This window comes from Tupaia chinensis, unplaced genomic scaffold, assembly GCF_000334495.1.
Source record: "Tupaia chinensis unplaced genomic scaffold, TupChi_1.0 Scaffold144378_1, whole genome shotgun sequence".
NCBI classification, from domain to species: domain Eukaryota; kingdom Metazoa; phylum Chordata; class Mammalia; order Scandentia; family Tupaiidae; genus Tupaia; species Tupaia belangeri.
In genome coordinates, this window is record NW_006204238.1 from 3,055,737 (window position 1) to 3,073,591 (window position 17,855).

The 17,855-nt window shown below is 37.5% G+C and overlaps 1 protein-coding gene across 1 annotated transcript; it reads right to left on the minus strand.

The window, feature by feature from the left end:
• Window positions 1-2,131: 2,131 nt before the first annotated feature.
• On the minus strand, window positions 2,132-17,855 carry FBXO4 (F-box protein 4). The gene is made up of 6 exons (XM_027767668.1): window positions 17,557-17,855; window positions 13,347-13,567; window positions 10,543-10,618; window positions 10,258-10,433; window positions 5,601-5,776; window positions 2,132-3,929 (listed from the first exon to the last, which is right to left on the minus strand). Exons 1-6 carry the CDS (start codon window positions 17,838-17,840, stop codon window positions 3,840-3,842), a joined length of 1,023 nt encoding a protein of 340 aa, XP_027623469.1. The 5' UTR covers window positions 17,841-17,855; the 3' UTR covers window positions 2,132-3,839.

Consider the following 17,855-nt stretch of genomic DNA (forward strand, 5'->3'; position numbering starts at 1 on the left):
ATTTTCCCCCCGTTTTTCTCCCTCCTTCCCTCTATTACCCACCCCCGTATTACTGCATCCTTACTATCTCTAGTATCTACAGCTGCCCTCCCTACTACTATACCTTCCGAACTCAGTTTCTGCTATAGAGTGCAGACATTTGGTATATAATGAGTGGGGACGTACCAAGTCATCTACTTTGTATCACATGTTAGGGCCTCCTTGTTTTTTATAGCTGAGTAGTATTCTGTAGAGTACATATACCACTTTTTTTTTTCAATCTACTTGTCTATTTGGACATTTGGGTTGATTCCATGTCCTAGCAATTGTAAATACTGCTGGCAATAAACATGGATGTGCAAGCATTTTTCTGACTGAGGATTTTTCCATCCTTTTGGTAAATACGTAAGAGTGGAATTACCGGGTCGTATAGTAGTTCTATTTGTAGGTTTCTGAGGAATCTCCATTTCATTTTCCACAGTGATTGTATTAATTTGCATTCCCACTAACTTCATTTAATCTTAATAACTTTTCTAAAGGATCTATCTCCAAATATCGTCACATTCTGATGTGTAATAAGGGTTAGAACTTCAATATATGCATTTGAGGGGACATAATTAAGTCCATAACAGTTACTAACAAGCATATATAGTTTACACACCTTCTATGGAGGCACATTTTTTTTGTTATTTTTCAATAGTGGTAATAGTGTTTGAGTGATTAAACATAACATTTCTATTTACATGACTAGCTAAACATACCTGTAAAACAGCTATTATGTTAGGCTAATCATTCCAGACAATGATGCTGAAAAACTCAAATGAATTAAGTCTGTCAGTTCTAAAGTTGAGGCAAAGTTATTTATATTCGTTCTTGATAAAAAACAAAACTGAAATCCAAGGTAGATATTATTTTCACTTTCTATATAAGAAAACTGAGAGGCCAACCAGGTGCTATGATAGTTAAGGCAGCTAGACCATGGCTGATTGTACAGGTTTAGTCCCAGACTTGGTGGCCTGAAAAACATGCCTAGGGGCCAGCAGTTAGTGTAATGGCTATGTTGCTGGACTCCCATGTAGTTGACCGCGGTTCACGTCCCGGACCCGGTGGCTTAAAACTCATGCCGGGTGCGTGTGCATGTGTGCCCAAGATCCCGAGAGGAGAATGGAGAAGGGATTGCAGCGTGACCATCCCCCATGGGGGGTGATTTCTCACTTTCTGTCTCTATGTCTCTCTCTGTCTGGCGCGTGCATGCGCCCTATAGCGAAAACCTCTCAAAAACAAACAAATAAAAAACCACATGCCTAGTACATGTGCATGCATGTCCCAAATACTGACGTATTAGAGACGGGATTGTGGTTTGACCATCTCCCCTGGGGAGTGCTTTCTCACATTCCTTCTCTCTCTGTCTCTCTCTGGTGTGCATGTGCACTCTATAGTAAAACCGAAAAGAAAAGAAAACTGAGATTTAGAAGTAACAGACTTATAGTCATACAGAGAAGAGTTGGTGGAGTCAGCATTTGTATTAGGTCATTCTCAATGGCCAAGGTTGTGTGCAGAGCCATTTAGCTTTGCTTCAACCCTAATAATGCTAATACAGCACTAATGAAAATTTAACAGCCCAAGAAACTGACTGCTTAACTGAACGGTGTGATAGATTATAGCTCTTGTTAACTTAGGTGAAGGGATTTTCAGACTCCATAACTAATGTCCTCTGTTTTATCCATACTATGACACAGACTTGGATTATAATAGAAGTCTTCTCTTTTTCTAAATTTCTTCACCTAAAAAATGGGGATAATAGCACTAACTTTGTAAGGTTTTTCTAAGATTAAAGGTTATTAAAGTATTGTTTGCATTGCCTGGAATAATTATCATGAAGGCTAGAACTTATTCTCAGATTCAGCAATTAGATTTTGTTAAATTTTGGTTTTAAGAGAGAGATTTCTTGCTGTAGGACATGTACACTTCCCAGAGAGACAGAGAGACAGAAAGCAAATCACCCCCCAAGAGGGATGGTGACACTGCAATCCTTTATCTCCATTCTCCTCTCAGGATTTTGGGCACATACCCACATGCACCTGGCATGAGTTTCAAGCCTCCAGGTCTAGGACTTGACCTGCAATTGACATTGTGGGAGTCCAGCAGCTAAACATTATGACATCTGCTGGCCCCAGATTTTGTAAATTTTATAGCATCCTTACAATGGATAGTTCTTCAAATCCTCTTTATTCTTCAGAATGAGAAACATAAAAACACCTAAAATGGAAAGGGCGTATGTACTTGTCAAAGACAGCATGAATAAGATATGGTACAATATATTTCATGCTACGAATAGTTCAAGGAGGAAAGAACTGTAAGACATGCAGTAAGTGCTATCCAAAGATTATTGGGATTGGGAACAGACCACTTAAAATGAATATAAAAGAGATTCAAATTTTACAGTATATATAGAAGAAAAAAAGATTTGATTGGGACTCAGTAGGTAATTCAGTTAAAAACCAGGAAAACAAATTTATCTTACTTCAGCAAAAATCCAGATTATAAAAACGGAAATGTACTATAAGAAAAGAAATAACATAAAGACAGAGGATTTGATACTAAAATATTTCATTACTTACTTCATGATTCAGAGATAATCCTTAACTATAGCATAAAAATGTTGTTTAAAAAAGGAGCTGATTTGTGAAAGCGTTGTGCTGTTTTCATTAGGTATTCAGTGAATTAAACCACTGTTCCATCATAATATCAGATTAATTATTATTAGAAACAATGACTTATCATAGTAAAACCATAAGACTCTAAGTAAATATTCTAGCAAATGTGAAACTGTATGTTCATAGGTTTCCCTCAAAAGTCTCTTAATTCACTAATTAGGCAAAATTCTGCGTCCTTGATGAAAGATCAGAATGGCAGTGGCATTCACCTAAAAGAGACTAAATATAACTATATATATAATATGTTTCACATTTTTGTTCAAAACAGAAATACATTTAAGTACAGACCTTATTAGGTCACTGGTAAAGTCATGACATATTTTTCTGCTTTTCTATGCAAAAATGTGTCACGACTTTTCCAACGACTCAATAACTGCATATAGATATTGATGCTCTTTTAATGATAATCTTAAAATTTCTCAGATCCAATGAGACACTTGGGTGTTTCCTCTGCAAAGTGCAAGTAATGAGAAGAGAGAGGTAATATGGTATATGTAAGTGTCTGTAACGTTTTCTCAGTATAAAATAGGATTTGGCTTTAGTACCTTACAAGTTTCCAAAGTTGTTTGATAATATCAAGATCTGACAGAAAAAAGTAAGTTTCCACTGAAATAGTATAATATACAAGCTTGTTTCCTACTGTTTTAGAATAAGACAGGTTATGCCAGGATAGTAAATGTGATTCCAGTGAACTTTTCAGTCTTTAAGCAGTGTATTTATTAAGAATAAACAAAAATCTCCTTTTCTGATAACTAATTATGAACCTTTGAAAACAACTAATGGAAAGCTCAGTAAATTGTTGTTTCCTAGTCAGGCAACCTTTTTACCAAAAAAAATAGAAACCATAAATAATGAGAAAAAGACCAACATTTTTCCCCAGAATTTAATATTTTTAAAAAGACAGAAAATATAAAAATTATCAAAAAAAGTAAAAGGTTCATTTTGGAGCTAAATAATAGGATTGAAACTCTGTTCCTGTAGTTGATTTTAAGGATGAAATATAAATATAAAAAAGTATAGCAGCCATAGCTGTTCAATATAAAGTCCACCATCATGACAAAGTGGGTTTAATGAGCAAATACCCACATCATGACCTTAGGACTAAACTCAAATGGTTTTAGTTACCAAGGTCCAAAAGGAGGATCATCTTGCATGCTTAGATTCTACCTCTTCAAGAATCCACTCAATGCCATTCAAAAAACCAGTAAGAGTTTCAGCCACTGTATCCTGGACCTACAAGCAGAAAAGAGATCATTATCAATAAGAAACTGAATCTAAAATCTTATGATTATGTAGGATATTTTTCTAGACACTAGGAGTGAGACTGAAAATTCCAATAAACTTTAAGTAAGTCACTCAAATTTTGTGTTAAAATGCTGGGATAAAAAATACTATCCTGGACACAGTAATTAGTGTGAGTCGACAGCCCTCACAATGGGAAAATATTTTTGTAAACTATTCATCGGATAAGGGACTGATAACCAGAATACACAAGGAAATCAAGCAACTGTCCCCCAAAAAATAATCAACCCTATTAAAAGATGGGAAAATTAGTTGAAAAAAAACACTCTCTAAGGATGACATATGAATAGCCAAAAGGCATATGAAAAAATGCTCAACATCTCACATTTTAAGGGATATGCAGATCAAAACAACAATGAGATACCACCTAACCCCAATCAGAATGACTAAGATTAAAAAAAAAAAAATCGTAAGTGCTGGTGGGGTGTGGTAAAAGGGAAACTCTCTTACACTGCTGGCGGGGATATAAATTGGTCCAGCCACTGTGGAGAACAATTTAGAGATTCCTCAAAAATCTACAAATAGAACTACCATATGATCCAGCAATCCCACTCCTCTTGGTATCTACCCGAAGGACAGAGGAATTTTTTTTTTTTTTGAGAGATTTTCACTGTAGGGCGCGTGCGCTCGCCAGACAGAGAGAGACATAGAGACAGAAAGCGAGAAATCACCCCCCAGGGGAGATGGTCACGCCGCAATCCCTTCTCCTCCATTCTCCTCTCGGGATCTTGGGCACGCATGCACACGCGCCTGGCATGAGTTTTTTTAAGCCACCGGGTCCGGGACACAAACCGCGGTCCACTACATGGGAATCCAGCGACATAGCCATTACGCTAACTGCTAGTTCCCAGGACAGAGGAATTCTTAATTGAAAAAGTGCTTGCACATCGATGTTTATTGCAGCATTATTCACAATTGCTAAGACATGGAACCAACCCAAATGCCCACGAACAGATGAATGGATTGAAAAACTGAGGCACATATACTCTATGGAATACTACTCAGCCATTAAAAACAAAAAACCAAAAACAAACAAACAAACAAAAAAGCCCTGGCTTTTGACAGAAAGTGGAAGAATATAGAAGATTTACTGCTGAGTGAAGCAAGCCAGGCTATGAAAGTGAGACATTATATGTCCCTAACACTTAATATATACCAAGTGTCCATACTCTATGACTGAAACTGATTGACTAAAGGATATAGAAACACAGTAAATGGTTGTGAATACCAGATACAGTGTGGGTGAAAGAGTATAGTCTGAGGAAGGGCATTTAGAAGAAAAATAGAGAGGTGAAGCATTAATGAGACAAAGAAATGGGGCATTATCTGTTGAAGATAACTTCATAGTATTATCAACTGGACTTAGGAGAAATGTATACATGTTGGAATATTCACTTTGTAAGCTAAATAACATGATTGAATGTATAAAAGAACATGAAATAAAAATAAAAAAGTAAAAATCATGCTATCCTTTCTTATGATTTTTAACTGACGTTAAAACTGTCATTTCATTGAAGAGAATGAATAGGAAAGAATAAAACCATATAGAAAATAGAGTAGATAAATACAAAATTTTTGTCACCTGGAAAGATAGAACCTTACCATCCATGGGTGGTTTAGAAGATTCAGATGCAGTTCATGGGCCAAATAAAAACAGGGCATTCTCTTTACATGTGCTTGAGAAATACAAGATAAAACAAGCATTGGTCGTCCTGAAGATCCGAAAGCTGGATCTGTCATTGCCATAATACGAGAAAATTCATCTTCCCACTCATGTCCTAAAAAATGGAAGTCAAAATCCTAAAATCGCATACTTATAATGATTTTTAAAATAATAAACAAAAAACTAACAATACAAGAGAACAAAAAATTTACCAGGATCTAAACATAACAGTCTCTATTGCTTTGTTCACTTACTGACCTGTCACAAAATTAGATTATAATTAGTCTTACAAGGGTAGGAATTTAAGTAAAGCCAGAGAAAAATTTTCACTGTATCACTGAGCTATTTCTTTTTATTAAAAAAAAGAATTATTTTTTATTTAATTTTATTTATTCATTCACTTATTTTAATTTGACCAGAGAGAGAGTCGGGGGTGGGGGGAAAGAGAGAGAGAGAGGAAAGTGAGAAAGCGAGCTGCCAGGTCTGGGACTTGAACCGTGGCCACCCATGTGGGAGTGTTCAGCACCTTAACCACCATGCCACCTGCTGGTCCCTCACTGAGCTATATCTATAGTTTAAAAATAAAATCATAACCTTTTCTTTTTTTTTTTTCTTTTTTAAGAGGTTTTTGCTATAGGGCACCTGTGCTCGCCTGACAGAGAGAGACAGAGAGATAGAAAGCGAGAAATCATCCCCCAGGGAGGATGGCCATGCCGCAATCCCTTTTCCTCCATTCTCCTCTCGGGATCTTGGGCACACACACATATGCGCCTGGCGTGAGTTTTAAGCCACCGGGTCCAGGACGTGAACCACAGTGGACTACATGGGAGTCCAGCGACATAGCCATTACACTAACTGCTGGTCCCATAACTCTTTCTTTAAAAGGGCTTACTTTCAAATGTAAGCATATAGCTGGGTCCAGGTGGGTTTTTTTTTTTTTTCATTCTAAATTAACAATATCTGTCTTTTATTGGAGAATTTAAACCATATACATTTCATAGAAGGCAAAATTCTATTAGGTTGTCAGAAAAGTCAGGATGCATTTTTACATAGAAAAGTACATTATGACTTATCCATCAACCCAATAAAGAGATCCCAATGACTGCACATACTTGTATAATCCTTTCCTCTGAAGTGTTGAAGGAACCTGCAAATAAGATAGGATATTGCTCACATGATTAGGCTTTAAGATATAACTGACTTGGGACCAGTAGATCGTGTAGTAGTTAAGGCACTGGACTCCCACGTGGCTGACTGCAGTTTGAGTCTCAGACCCAGAGGCTTGAAATTCATGCCAGGGCTGTGTGCATGCATGCCCAAAATCCCAAGAGGAGAATGAATAGAAGGGATTGTAACATGGCCGTCCTCTATGGGGAGTGATTTCTCACTGTCTGTCTCTCTCTGTGTCTCCAGCAAGGGCACACACCCTGTAGCAAAACAAAACAAAATAAAACAAAAACAAAAACAAACAAAAACTCTCAGGAAAAAAAAAAAAAAGATATAACAGACTTTAAGAAAAGGAAATTATCCTCTGTGACTCTGACCTAATCAGACCCCTTCAAAGGCTCCTCCTGGTGAAAGAGATTCAATACAAGGGAAGGTCTCCATTGCTTAGATTTAAAAATGGAAAGAACCAGATGGCAAGGAATGCAGGTGGCCTCTAGAAACTGAGAGCAGCCTCCAGGTGACCACCAGCAGAGAAACAGGAACTTCAGACAATCCCCTTCATGAGCTTGAAAGCAGATTCTTCCCCAGTCTCTAGAGGGGATGCAACCCATCTAACACCTTAGTTTCAGTCTGAGAGTCCAGACTTGGGAGAATCATCAGCTAATAAGTTTTGATTTGAGCTAAATTTTAGATAATTTGTTATAAATAAATCAATGAATGAGATCAATGAAAATGAATAAACATTTACTGTAATTATCAACATGATACTTTTTTTTTTTAGAGAGAAATTTTTGCTATAGGATACGTGTGTGCACTCACTGGAGAGACAAAGAGACAGAAAGTGAGAAACTCCCCCAGGGGGGGATGGCCATGCTGCAATCCCTTCTCCACCATTCTCCTCTTGGGATTTTGGGCACACATGCACCTGACGCAAGTTTTAAGCCTCTGGGTCCAGGACTCGAATCACGGTCGACTACATGGGAGTCTAGTGACATAACCATTATGCCATTTGCTGGTCCCAACATGGTACATTTAAATCTATTATATATCTCTTGGATTTTGACTTGCTTTATTTGTTCTTTGCTCCTTTTTCCTACTTTGCCTATCTTTTTTGAATCTTCTTTTATTTATTTATTTAATTTTTTAAATTAGAATGAGAGAGAAAGAGAGCCAAAGGAGAGGAGAGAGAGTATGAGAGAGTGCAGGAGGAGAGGCAGAGAGGGGAATTTTTGACCTTTGAGATTCCCTGCCCCCGGCTCCCAGTTACCTAGGATCACAGGTACATGCCATGCCCAGGCAATCCAGGTTGGCCTGAGAACCTCCATACCATTCTTCCTACCCCTGGCTTGGTCTGCTATTGTTTGTTATTTAGTAAGGACATGGCGATTTCTCAGGATTTTGTCCCAGTCAAATTTTATATTGTGATGAGTCTGAGCCTCAGTGGTGAAGGGTCTCTCCATGTTAGAGCATTAGTACTGATGTCTACAAATGTATTGGTAGAAAGGTCTTTGGTGCAAATTTCCTGCCCCTCCCCCAGAATCAGCAAACACCTAAGTTTCAATGTAGAATCCTTGGTACAAGTGGGATTCCTACCTCTCCCCTAGGGACAAAGAGTTCTACTCCCCTCTCCAGCACCAGTCAAGCTTTGTCTAGATTCGAGGTACAGGGGAATTTTGTATACCACTCCTAGTGCCAGAGAACTTTGGGGCCTTATGAGAAAAGCATATAGAAAGCAGGACATAACTGTATTCCAGAAGCAGCCAACCATCATGTATAGGCCTATACCACCAGTGAGGGCACTCAGAGACTTCTTGCACTACCTCTAATTTTTCACATGAGTACCTAGTAGGGAAAAGAACAGTAAGTGGTGCAGATTCTTTTTGGGTCTTGTAATTAAAAAAAATTTAAATTGTCAGGGCTGGCAGGTGATATAGTGGTTAAGGGCACTGGACTCCCACATTGATGACCATGGGTCAAGTCCTGGACCTGGTGGCTTGTTCTTTCTCTCTCTCTGTCCCTTTCTGATCAAATTAAAATAAAGAAATAAAGTTAAATAAGATAATTCTTTTAAAAATACTTATCTATTTGTTTGTATAGGGACATAGAGAGAAGACTGGAAAATATGTAATAGTAGGGACTATGTCTGGTTTAGTTCCCAACTGTATCTCTAACTCCAACTATAGTCCCTGGCCTTAGTAGAAACTCAACTACTTGCTGAATACATGAATTCACCTTTTATTTTTGCTTCTAATTTTTTATTTCATAGGTAGCCCTGTAATAACAGAAATTTATATTTTTCCTTGTGAATAATTTTTCCAGATTTTTTTGTTAGTCTGCTATAGGATGCATGTGCTTCTCCTGAGACAGAGAGAGAGAGAGTTAGAAAGACAGACAGAAAGAAAGAAAGTGAGAAATCACCTCCCACAAGGGATAACCAGATTACAATCCCTTCTCCTCTCCTCTTCTCTTGGGATTTTGGGCATGCACATACACACACCTGGCATGTTTTTCAAGCAACCAGGTCCTGAACTTGAACTGCGCAGTTGGCCATACGGAATCTAGCCATCTTAACCACCACACCACCAGCTGACCCTACTCAGATTTTAAAAGTATAATTGTTTCCTCTCTAACAGATTGTGGAGGAAATAAATTCAATGAATAGTCAAACCAGTGTATTAAAGAACTATTATATATACACGTTTATAAATACAATATATAAAATATTAGGTCCTCAGAAAGTCATGGTATATTTTTCTATGCTTTTCTACGCAAAAATGCATCATGACTTTTCTGATGATCCAATAAATATATATTCATATTTTGCTTATAAAGATTTGAGGAAGAAGTCATAATAGGCTCATGGCCCAATGATATAGTGATTGTATGCCTAAATAGTATTGTGAATGGCAATTGTTTAGAATATATATGGAGTGTATTCACAATTAATCTACTTAATTAACTAATCTACTTAATTAACACCCCACCCCCATACTTTTCTACTATCTGGGAAAAGAAACATAAACATTTTCATAGTTACTTGAAAAAGCCAGAAATAGATAAAAGATTGGTAACTAGAATGCAGAAACATAAACAAAAAATATTATATAGAGTATCAAACTTTAGTATTCATCAGCATTGTCTGGGTATCTGTATAAAACAAATGCCAAAGACACAATTCACATCCATGAAGGGCAATTCACCAGGGTAGGAGTCATGCAACTAAATGTTCAATAAGCTCCCCACATGATCTTAACGCACACCAAGGTTTGCTGATCCACTGTTTAGTAATAATGGTCAGAAAATTCCAGTGATAAAATTAACCATCATATTCATAAAGAACCATAGTAAAGACTGGAAAGGTATTTTCTTATTTGTTTTGAGAAGAGTGATGTGATAGTACTTTTAAAAAGAAAATAAGAGAATGCTTACTTTTTTGAGCTTCAGCATTGGCAACATAGATGAACCCATCTACAACTTCACACACCTTCTGAATTTGTGGAATCACACTATAACAACTTCCTTGTTGGTCATTTCCTTCATTCTGTAGACTGAACATCTTGTTAACTGTACTTGTCTGCTCTTCCCTTGCTCTATCTCTTTCCTTTCTATAAGAAAAATATAAATGTAGAACATAAAAGACACTAAACAGGCTCTACCCCCATACAATGTTCCAGTTCTAATGTTTCAGGTAGGCCACCAAGTAAGTAGCCTTACCTGGTAGTCGAATATAATACCAGGATGTTGAACTTATGTTGGTTGTTCAAATGAAAACTGACTCCTGACCCAATACCTAAAGGAGAAAATTATAGTTATTAAAACAAATCATTAATAAAGATAGAAAAAGATCAGACTGGAAAAATTCCCTAGAGAAAGAAAAAGCTAAAATAAGTTACATAAGTTACATTCCATACATGGAATAAACCACAGTGTTTGCACTGAAGAAAAGATGCTACATGAAATTTTCATTCACACAGCAATAAAATACGAATAGAGAACAAAAAGTGCTAGGCTAATAACAGTCCTTTTTATATCATTATCCCTATCACCAGTAACTTGATCATCTTATCAGTACCAGTTGGAGCATAGCAGCTGCTACTATTTATCTGCAAGACTAAGATTTACTTTCATAGCTCTACATGTCCTATTAGTCTTATTATCCATGTATACATTTAATGAAAAGCCATTTTTCCCCCTCTGAAAGGCTGCTTTTAGATTGTTGGGAAGTAACCAATAACACCCTAGAAAATTGAGGAAATACCCCTGTTAATTTGGAATTAGACAGACTTGGATTAGAATCCTTAATTTGCTACTTACAGTCCTATCTGTGAACCTCAGTTTTGACATCAAAGAATAAAAATAATATCAATTTCTTAGGGTTATTAAGAGAATTGAATGATGGGAACCAGCAGTTAGCATAATGGCTATGTTGCTGGACTCCCATGTAATCGACCGTGGTTCGCGTCCCGGACCCGGTGGCTTAGAACTCACGCCGGGTGCATGTGAGTGCGTGCCCAAGATCCCGAGAGAAGAATGGAGGAGAAGGGATTGCGGCGTGTCCATCCCCTCTGGGGGGTGATTTCTCGCTTTCTGTCTCTATGTCTCTCTCTGTCTGGCAAGCACACGCCAGAAAACCTCTCCAAAAAGAAAAAAAGAGAGAATTGAATGAGATCACATTATGTAAAACTTTGAGTAGAGTGACTGATAAATAACAGGTATAAATATTAGCTTCTTACTACTTTATATCTGAATCATTCAAGTTCTTATTGCGCCTCTTCCTTCTTCATTGTGCCTGGTACCACAGATACAGCTAAAAATAAAGCTGACAAGGAATCCAGAGATGGAGTAGTGGTTATATCGCTGGACTCCCGTGTAATTGACTGCGGTTCAAGTCCTGGACCTGGCGAGATTCTCATGCCAGGTGCATGTGCACATGTGCCCAAGAGCCCCAGAGGAAAATGGAGGAGAAGGGACTGTGGTGTATCCATCCACCCTGGTGGGTGATTTCTTGCTTTCTGTTTCTCTCTCTGGTGAGTGCACATACCCTATAACAAAATTCTCTCCAAAAATAAATTAATAAATATAAATAAACCTGGCAAGATTCCTGTCCTCAAGAAATTTTCGTTCAGGTGGACTGCTGAAGGTAAGCATCTCTACTTGAATCCCTCAATACTCAAAGTCAACATATTCCAAAGAATAGCTGTTTTTCCTCCTAAACACATCCCACTTCCAGCCCCCTACCCCCCACAAATTTTACTGTTCTAGTGATTCTTTATCCTAGTGAATAGTTACATCATACAATATGAAACAAGTCAGAAACCTGAAGCCATCCTTATTAGTTCTAATACACACTCATTCCATTAAATTTATATCCTAAATATTCATTCTCTTCTCCCCATTGTCACTAACATTGACTTAATTCATCAGATCATCCTCATTTTTTTATTCTAATATTATAGTGTCTTCATAGTGTGTCTGCATGTATTCCAAACAATTATTCACTCAAGAGCCAGATAAGTCTTTCTAAGATGCAATCATCTCATCTTCTACTTAAAAGCAGTGGACAGCTCCCAAATGTGTAAACATGGCATATAAAGGGAACGCTTCAAAACATTCATGGAAAAATGCATACTATTAAAAACAATGCATGAATTTCAAAAAAATGCTCTCATACTAAAATAAACTTGTACTCTAATTTTATTTTTCCACTTTTTGAAGTAGCCTCACATTCATGGCTTTTCACCCAATTCCAGTCTTTGTAGACACACTGAGCTACATCAAATGTGTTCCATACATCCTAAGCTTTGTGCTCTTAGAAGTGTAATTCTCACTGCACAGGATCATCTCACCATACCTTATTGATTGCCTATACCTACTCATTGTAATGATTCATATGAGGCACTGTCATCAACATGGAGCTGCCTTTGACCCTTGCCTTTCTACCCAGAAGCAAATATCCTCAGATTCTAATCAACTATTTAATTGTCTATGTCTTTACTTCAACCATGTACCTTCAGGCAGAGAAAGATTTTTTGACATTGTTCTAAACTCTTCAACCCGAGCATCTAAAGATGTCTTCAATAAATAGATGTAAGCCAAATTATATTATTATTTGTATTTTTATATCCTGCCTTACCAATTATACATTGTTAATTTTTGAAATTCCAATATATATCAAAATACTTTGTATATAGATACTGAATAGTTTTTGCTGATAACTTTTTTTAAAATTATGGTGTGATATCTGCTGTATAAGTACAACTTTCTGACAACATATAACTTACTTTCACATAATCTTAAATTACAGATTACATAAATTTGAGAAGTTAAGGGGAAGCTTATTTCATTTTATGATAATTCTTTTAGTCCAGTGATACTTGGGGAGGAAGGGGCTCTTATCCTACAAATTACTGTATTTCATTACAACAAAGAATTAATTTAAAAATTGATTTCTTTCTCTTTAATACTTAAGTCAAGCTCTGTTTGAATTGTTAATTACTACAGGTTAACATGAAAATTACCATCAATCTGCCTCTGAGGCAAACCAGCCGTTGGGCAAAGTTCCTTGGATGACATCAAGCTCAACACCAAAGATGTATTCAGTTCTTCCAGACCTGGTCCAAACATAGCAAATCGTGGTTCATTATGAATGATCAGCGAGTGTAGAAAAGAAGTGACGGCGCCATACACAGGTCGGCTGGATTTCAAGGCTCTTCTTGTATATGGACAGCACATTTTATAGCTGAATAAAATTGTCACAATTAGAAAATTAACACAGAAAACACTAAGCTAGTTATTAATTCACTAACATACAGTTTATTTAGTATTTGCTAAACACAAGAGGTAAAACGATCATATAGTCCCAGTCTTCCAGGAGGACGGACAGTGGACTGTCACTATTATACTGTATATGTGGAGTGCTATGACCAGGAAAAACACCAGACACTAAGGGAGAAGGAGAGACTCAGAAGCTGAGGAAGTCTTTCGCAGGAAGTGCTTACTTACTTCCTAAATCTTTCACTTGCACTCTCTCATAGAACCCTTAGTTTAACACATTTGAAAGGTCAAAACTCATTAAATAGACTAGTTGCTCTTGACTTAAGGAGGTTCTAAGTCTCACCACTAACTACTCCTCATCTGACAATATCTGAACATTTCTTTTTTTTGTCACAGCTAGGAAGGAGGGCTGGAGCTACTGCAGGTGGAAGGGCAGGGATACTGCTGAACATCATACAAGGCACAGGACAGTCCTCCATGATATCTTGTCCAAAAGTCAACAGTACCAAGATTGAGAAACCTGCACTAATGAGAAGCTTAAAAGATAGCTAACATAATGTCCCTAGAATTAAAAAAAAAAATTACTAAGGCTGGGGCCAGCAGGTGTTATGGTGATTAAGGTGCTGGACTCCCACATGGCCAACTGTGGTTCGAGTATTAGACCTGGCAGCTTGTTTTTTCTCTTTCTCTGTCTCCCTCTCGTGAGTTCATGAGTCACTTTCTCTCTTTGTCTGTCTCTCTCTCGTGAGTTCATGAACTCTATAGCAAACTAAAAAAAAAAAAAAAGTAAAATAAATAATTCTTAAAAAAATTACTAAGGCCACCAATATAACCAAATTATTTAGCTATTACTATTACCACCCTCAAATATTAGTATTAAGATTGGTACCTTAACAAAAATCATCCGTACTGGAAAACTTGAAATTAAAAACAAACAAACAAACAAAAAACGTGAAATTAAAAAAATAAATAAATAAAAGATGGGACCAGCAGTTAGCATAATGGCTATGTCGCTGGACTCCCACATAGTCGACTGCAGTTTGAGTCCCAGACCCGGTGGCTTAAACTCATGCTGGGTGCATGTGCATGTGTGCCCAAGATCCCGAGAGGAGAATGGATGAGAAGGGATTATGGTGTGGCCATCCCCCCTGGGGGGGGTCATCTGACAATATCTGAACATTTCTTTTTTTTGTCACAGCTAGGAAGGAGGGCTGGAGCTACTGCAGGTGGAAGGGCAGGGATACTGCTGAACATCATACAAGGCACAGGACAGTCCTCCATGATATCTTGTCCAAAAGTCAACAGTACCAAGATTGAGAAACCTGCACTAATGAGAAGCTTAAAAGATAGCTAACATAATGTCCCTAGAATTAAAAAAAAAAATTACTAAGGCTGGGGCCAGCAGGTGTTATGGTGATTAAGGTGCTGGACTCCCACATGGCCAACTGTGGTTCGAGTATTAGACCTGGCAGCTTGTTTTTTCTCTTTCTCTGTCTCCCTCTCGTGAGTTCATGAGTCACTTTCTCTCTTTGTCTGTCTCTCTCTCGTGAGTTCATGAACTCTATAGCAAACTAAAAAAAAAAAAAAAAGTAAAATAAATAATTCTTAAAAAAATTACTAAGGCCACCAATATAACCAAATTATTTAGCTATTACTATTACCACCCTCAAATATTAGTATTAAGATTGGTACCTTAACAAAAATCATCCGTACTGGAAAACTTGAAATTAAAAACAAACAAACAAACAAAAAACGTGAAATTAAAAAAATAAATAAATAAAAGATGGGACCAGCAGTTAGCATAATGGCTATGTCGCTGGACTCCCACATAGTCGACTGCAGTTTGAGTCCCAGACCCGGTGGCTTAAACTCATGCTGGGTGCATGTGCATGTGTGCCCAAGATCCCGAGAGGAGAATGGATGAGAAGGGATTATGGTGTGGCCATCCCCCCTGGGGGGGGTGATTTCTCACTTTCTGTCTCTCTGCCTCTCTCTGTCTGTCTGGCGAGCGCACACATCCTATAGCAAAAACCGCTCCAATAAATAAATAAATAAATAAAAATAAATAAAAGAAAGAAAAAGGAAGAGCTTTGAGGCTGGGCAAAGACCTAGTTAAGTATCAAAATTTTAACAAGTTATATAAGTCATTTATAGTCTGAAGTTTAGTTTCTTCACCTGCATTCTTCAAGCCATAACAACAATACTGGTTGTAAAGATTAGAAATAATTAATATGATCATAAATAGTAGTTACCATGAGCATTACCACTTCCTGGGGAAAATCTAGTTCCACAGCATCAGATAAAATCAAGGCCATAGCTGACTGTAGGGCATTACAGAGACATGACACAGCAAGCGAGATATAATGGCATTTGTTGAGATTATAGAGTACGTATCACATATATTTTAATTAAGTAGTCTTGACATACTAGCCACTAGAGTAAAATAAGGAAAGGTTCTGAATAACTCAAATTAGAAAAAAAAAAAAAGAAAATTACATCCTACAGCTAGCTCAATGGCATACCAGTAATGTGCTGCTCATCAGAGCCAGATCTTACTTGGCAATAGCAGTTCTAAATCCTGCCCGGTCAGCCCAAGGCACGTGCTTGTGCACCCAAGATCTGATGGGCTGGAGGCCTGGGAAAAGGGAATCATGGCATGACCATGTGTTCTATCACAAATAAAGAAAAATATATATCCTATATGTAGCTAGTGAATCTACTACAACAAAATAATTCTTACCTAAAGCATAAATATTGCTTTAATATTAGTTTACAATGCGTTGCATTTGTAGTTCTCAATAAAACAGGTTATATCCAGATCTAGGAACATCGTATATCTTTGAGATGGCATGATGGGCCTCTGATCTGAATAGCCTCTGAGAAACTATATGATCTTAGTAAACCCACATAACCTCTCTGAACCTCAATTCCACCTTCATAAGAAAGATAAAACTTATTGTATGAGGTTTAAATGAATAAATATACATAAAACATCCCTCATGGAGTCCATTCTACTGTAGCTGTGAAATAACCTAAGTTCTCTTACCTCCATGGTATTCAAGAATGTTAATGCTAGGGACCAACACACGGTGTAGCTGATACATCGCTGGATCCCCAAATGGCCAAGCATGGTTCGAGTCTCAGACCTGATGGCTTGAAACTTACATCAGGCGTGTGTGCGTGCATGCCCAAGATCCCAGGAGGAGAATGGAGGAGAAGGGATTGCGGCCTGGTCATCCCCTTTGAGAGGTGGGTGATTTCTCACTTTCCCTCTCTCTGTTTCTGTCTGTCTCTGGTGAGTACACGTCCCCTAAGGCAGAAACCGCTTAAGGAAAAAAAAAAAAAAAAAAAGCCCATTCTTTTTCAAATGGAAGAAAGTATTTCTTTTTTCCTAGTTTTCTATAGAGAAAGTGTACTCCCTGGATGGAAACAGAGAGAGAGAAAGTGAAACAGCATCCCTGGAGGGAATGGACATGCTGCAATCCCTTTTCCTCTGTTCTCCTCTCAGGATTTTGGGCACATATGTACACTGGCCCAGTATATTTTTCAAGCTGCTCAGTCTGGGACTTGAACTGTGCAGTCAGCCATGTGGGGATCCAGCCACCTTAACCACACAACACCACGGACCAGATCCCAGAAAAGTATTTATTATTTACAAAAAAATCAGGCGTTTTATAGATAATGAGATTTTTAGTGTTTTACTTCTGCCATCTGTATTATATAAAAATTATTCAAATACTAATTAGGTGCCACAGGGAGAAAAAAAATGTTAAAGCTGAAAGGTTCCTATGAAGGCAGGCATTTAACTCTACTCCCAATTTTGACAAAAGAATATTTAGAGCTAAAGCACATGCAGTAAATTAGTAGCAAGACTGGGGACTAACTTGGACTACTGATTGGAAATACAGTAAAATTTAATATCTTTTTTTTTAATTCATAAAACTATATACTTACACTGCCATGTAGTCAAAACATGTACTATCAGTGACTTCAGATACAGGTTTTTTTAAGATCTCTAGATCTGGAAGAGACTTCCAGTCAACAGAAGACCAAGAAGGAAGATCCCGCAACAGAAAATATCTCCACAGAATTGGATCTCTTACAGTTTCATTCCAATAATGATTTGTACTTCCCAATTGACACAGGTCATGGGGTGAGAGAAATGACAAAATATGTAGCTGAACATCAATCTGAAAGAGAAGAATATGGCGGGTAGGAAAAAGGAATGAATACTTCATCTTGAAAAATTTTCT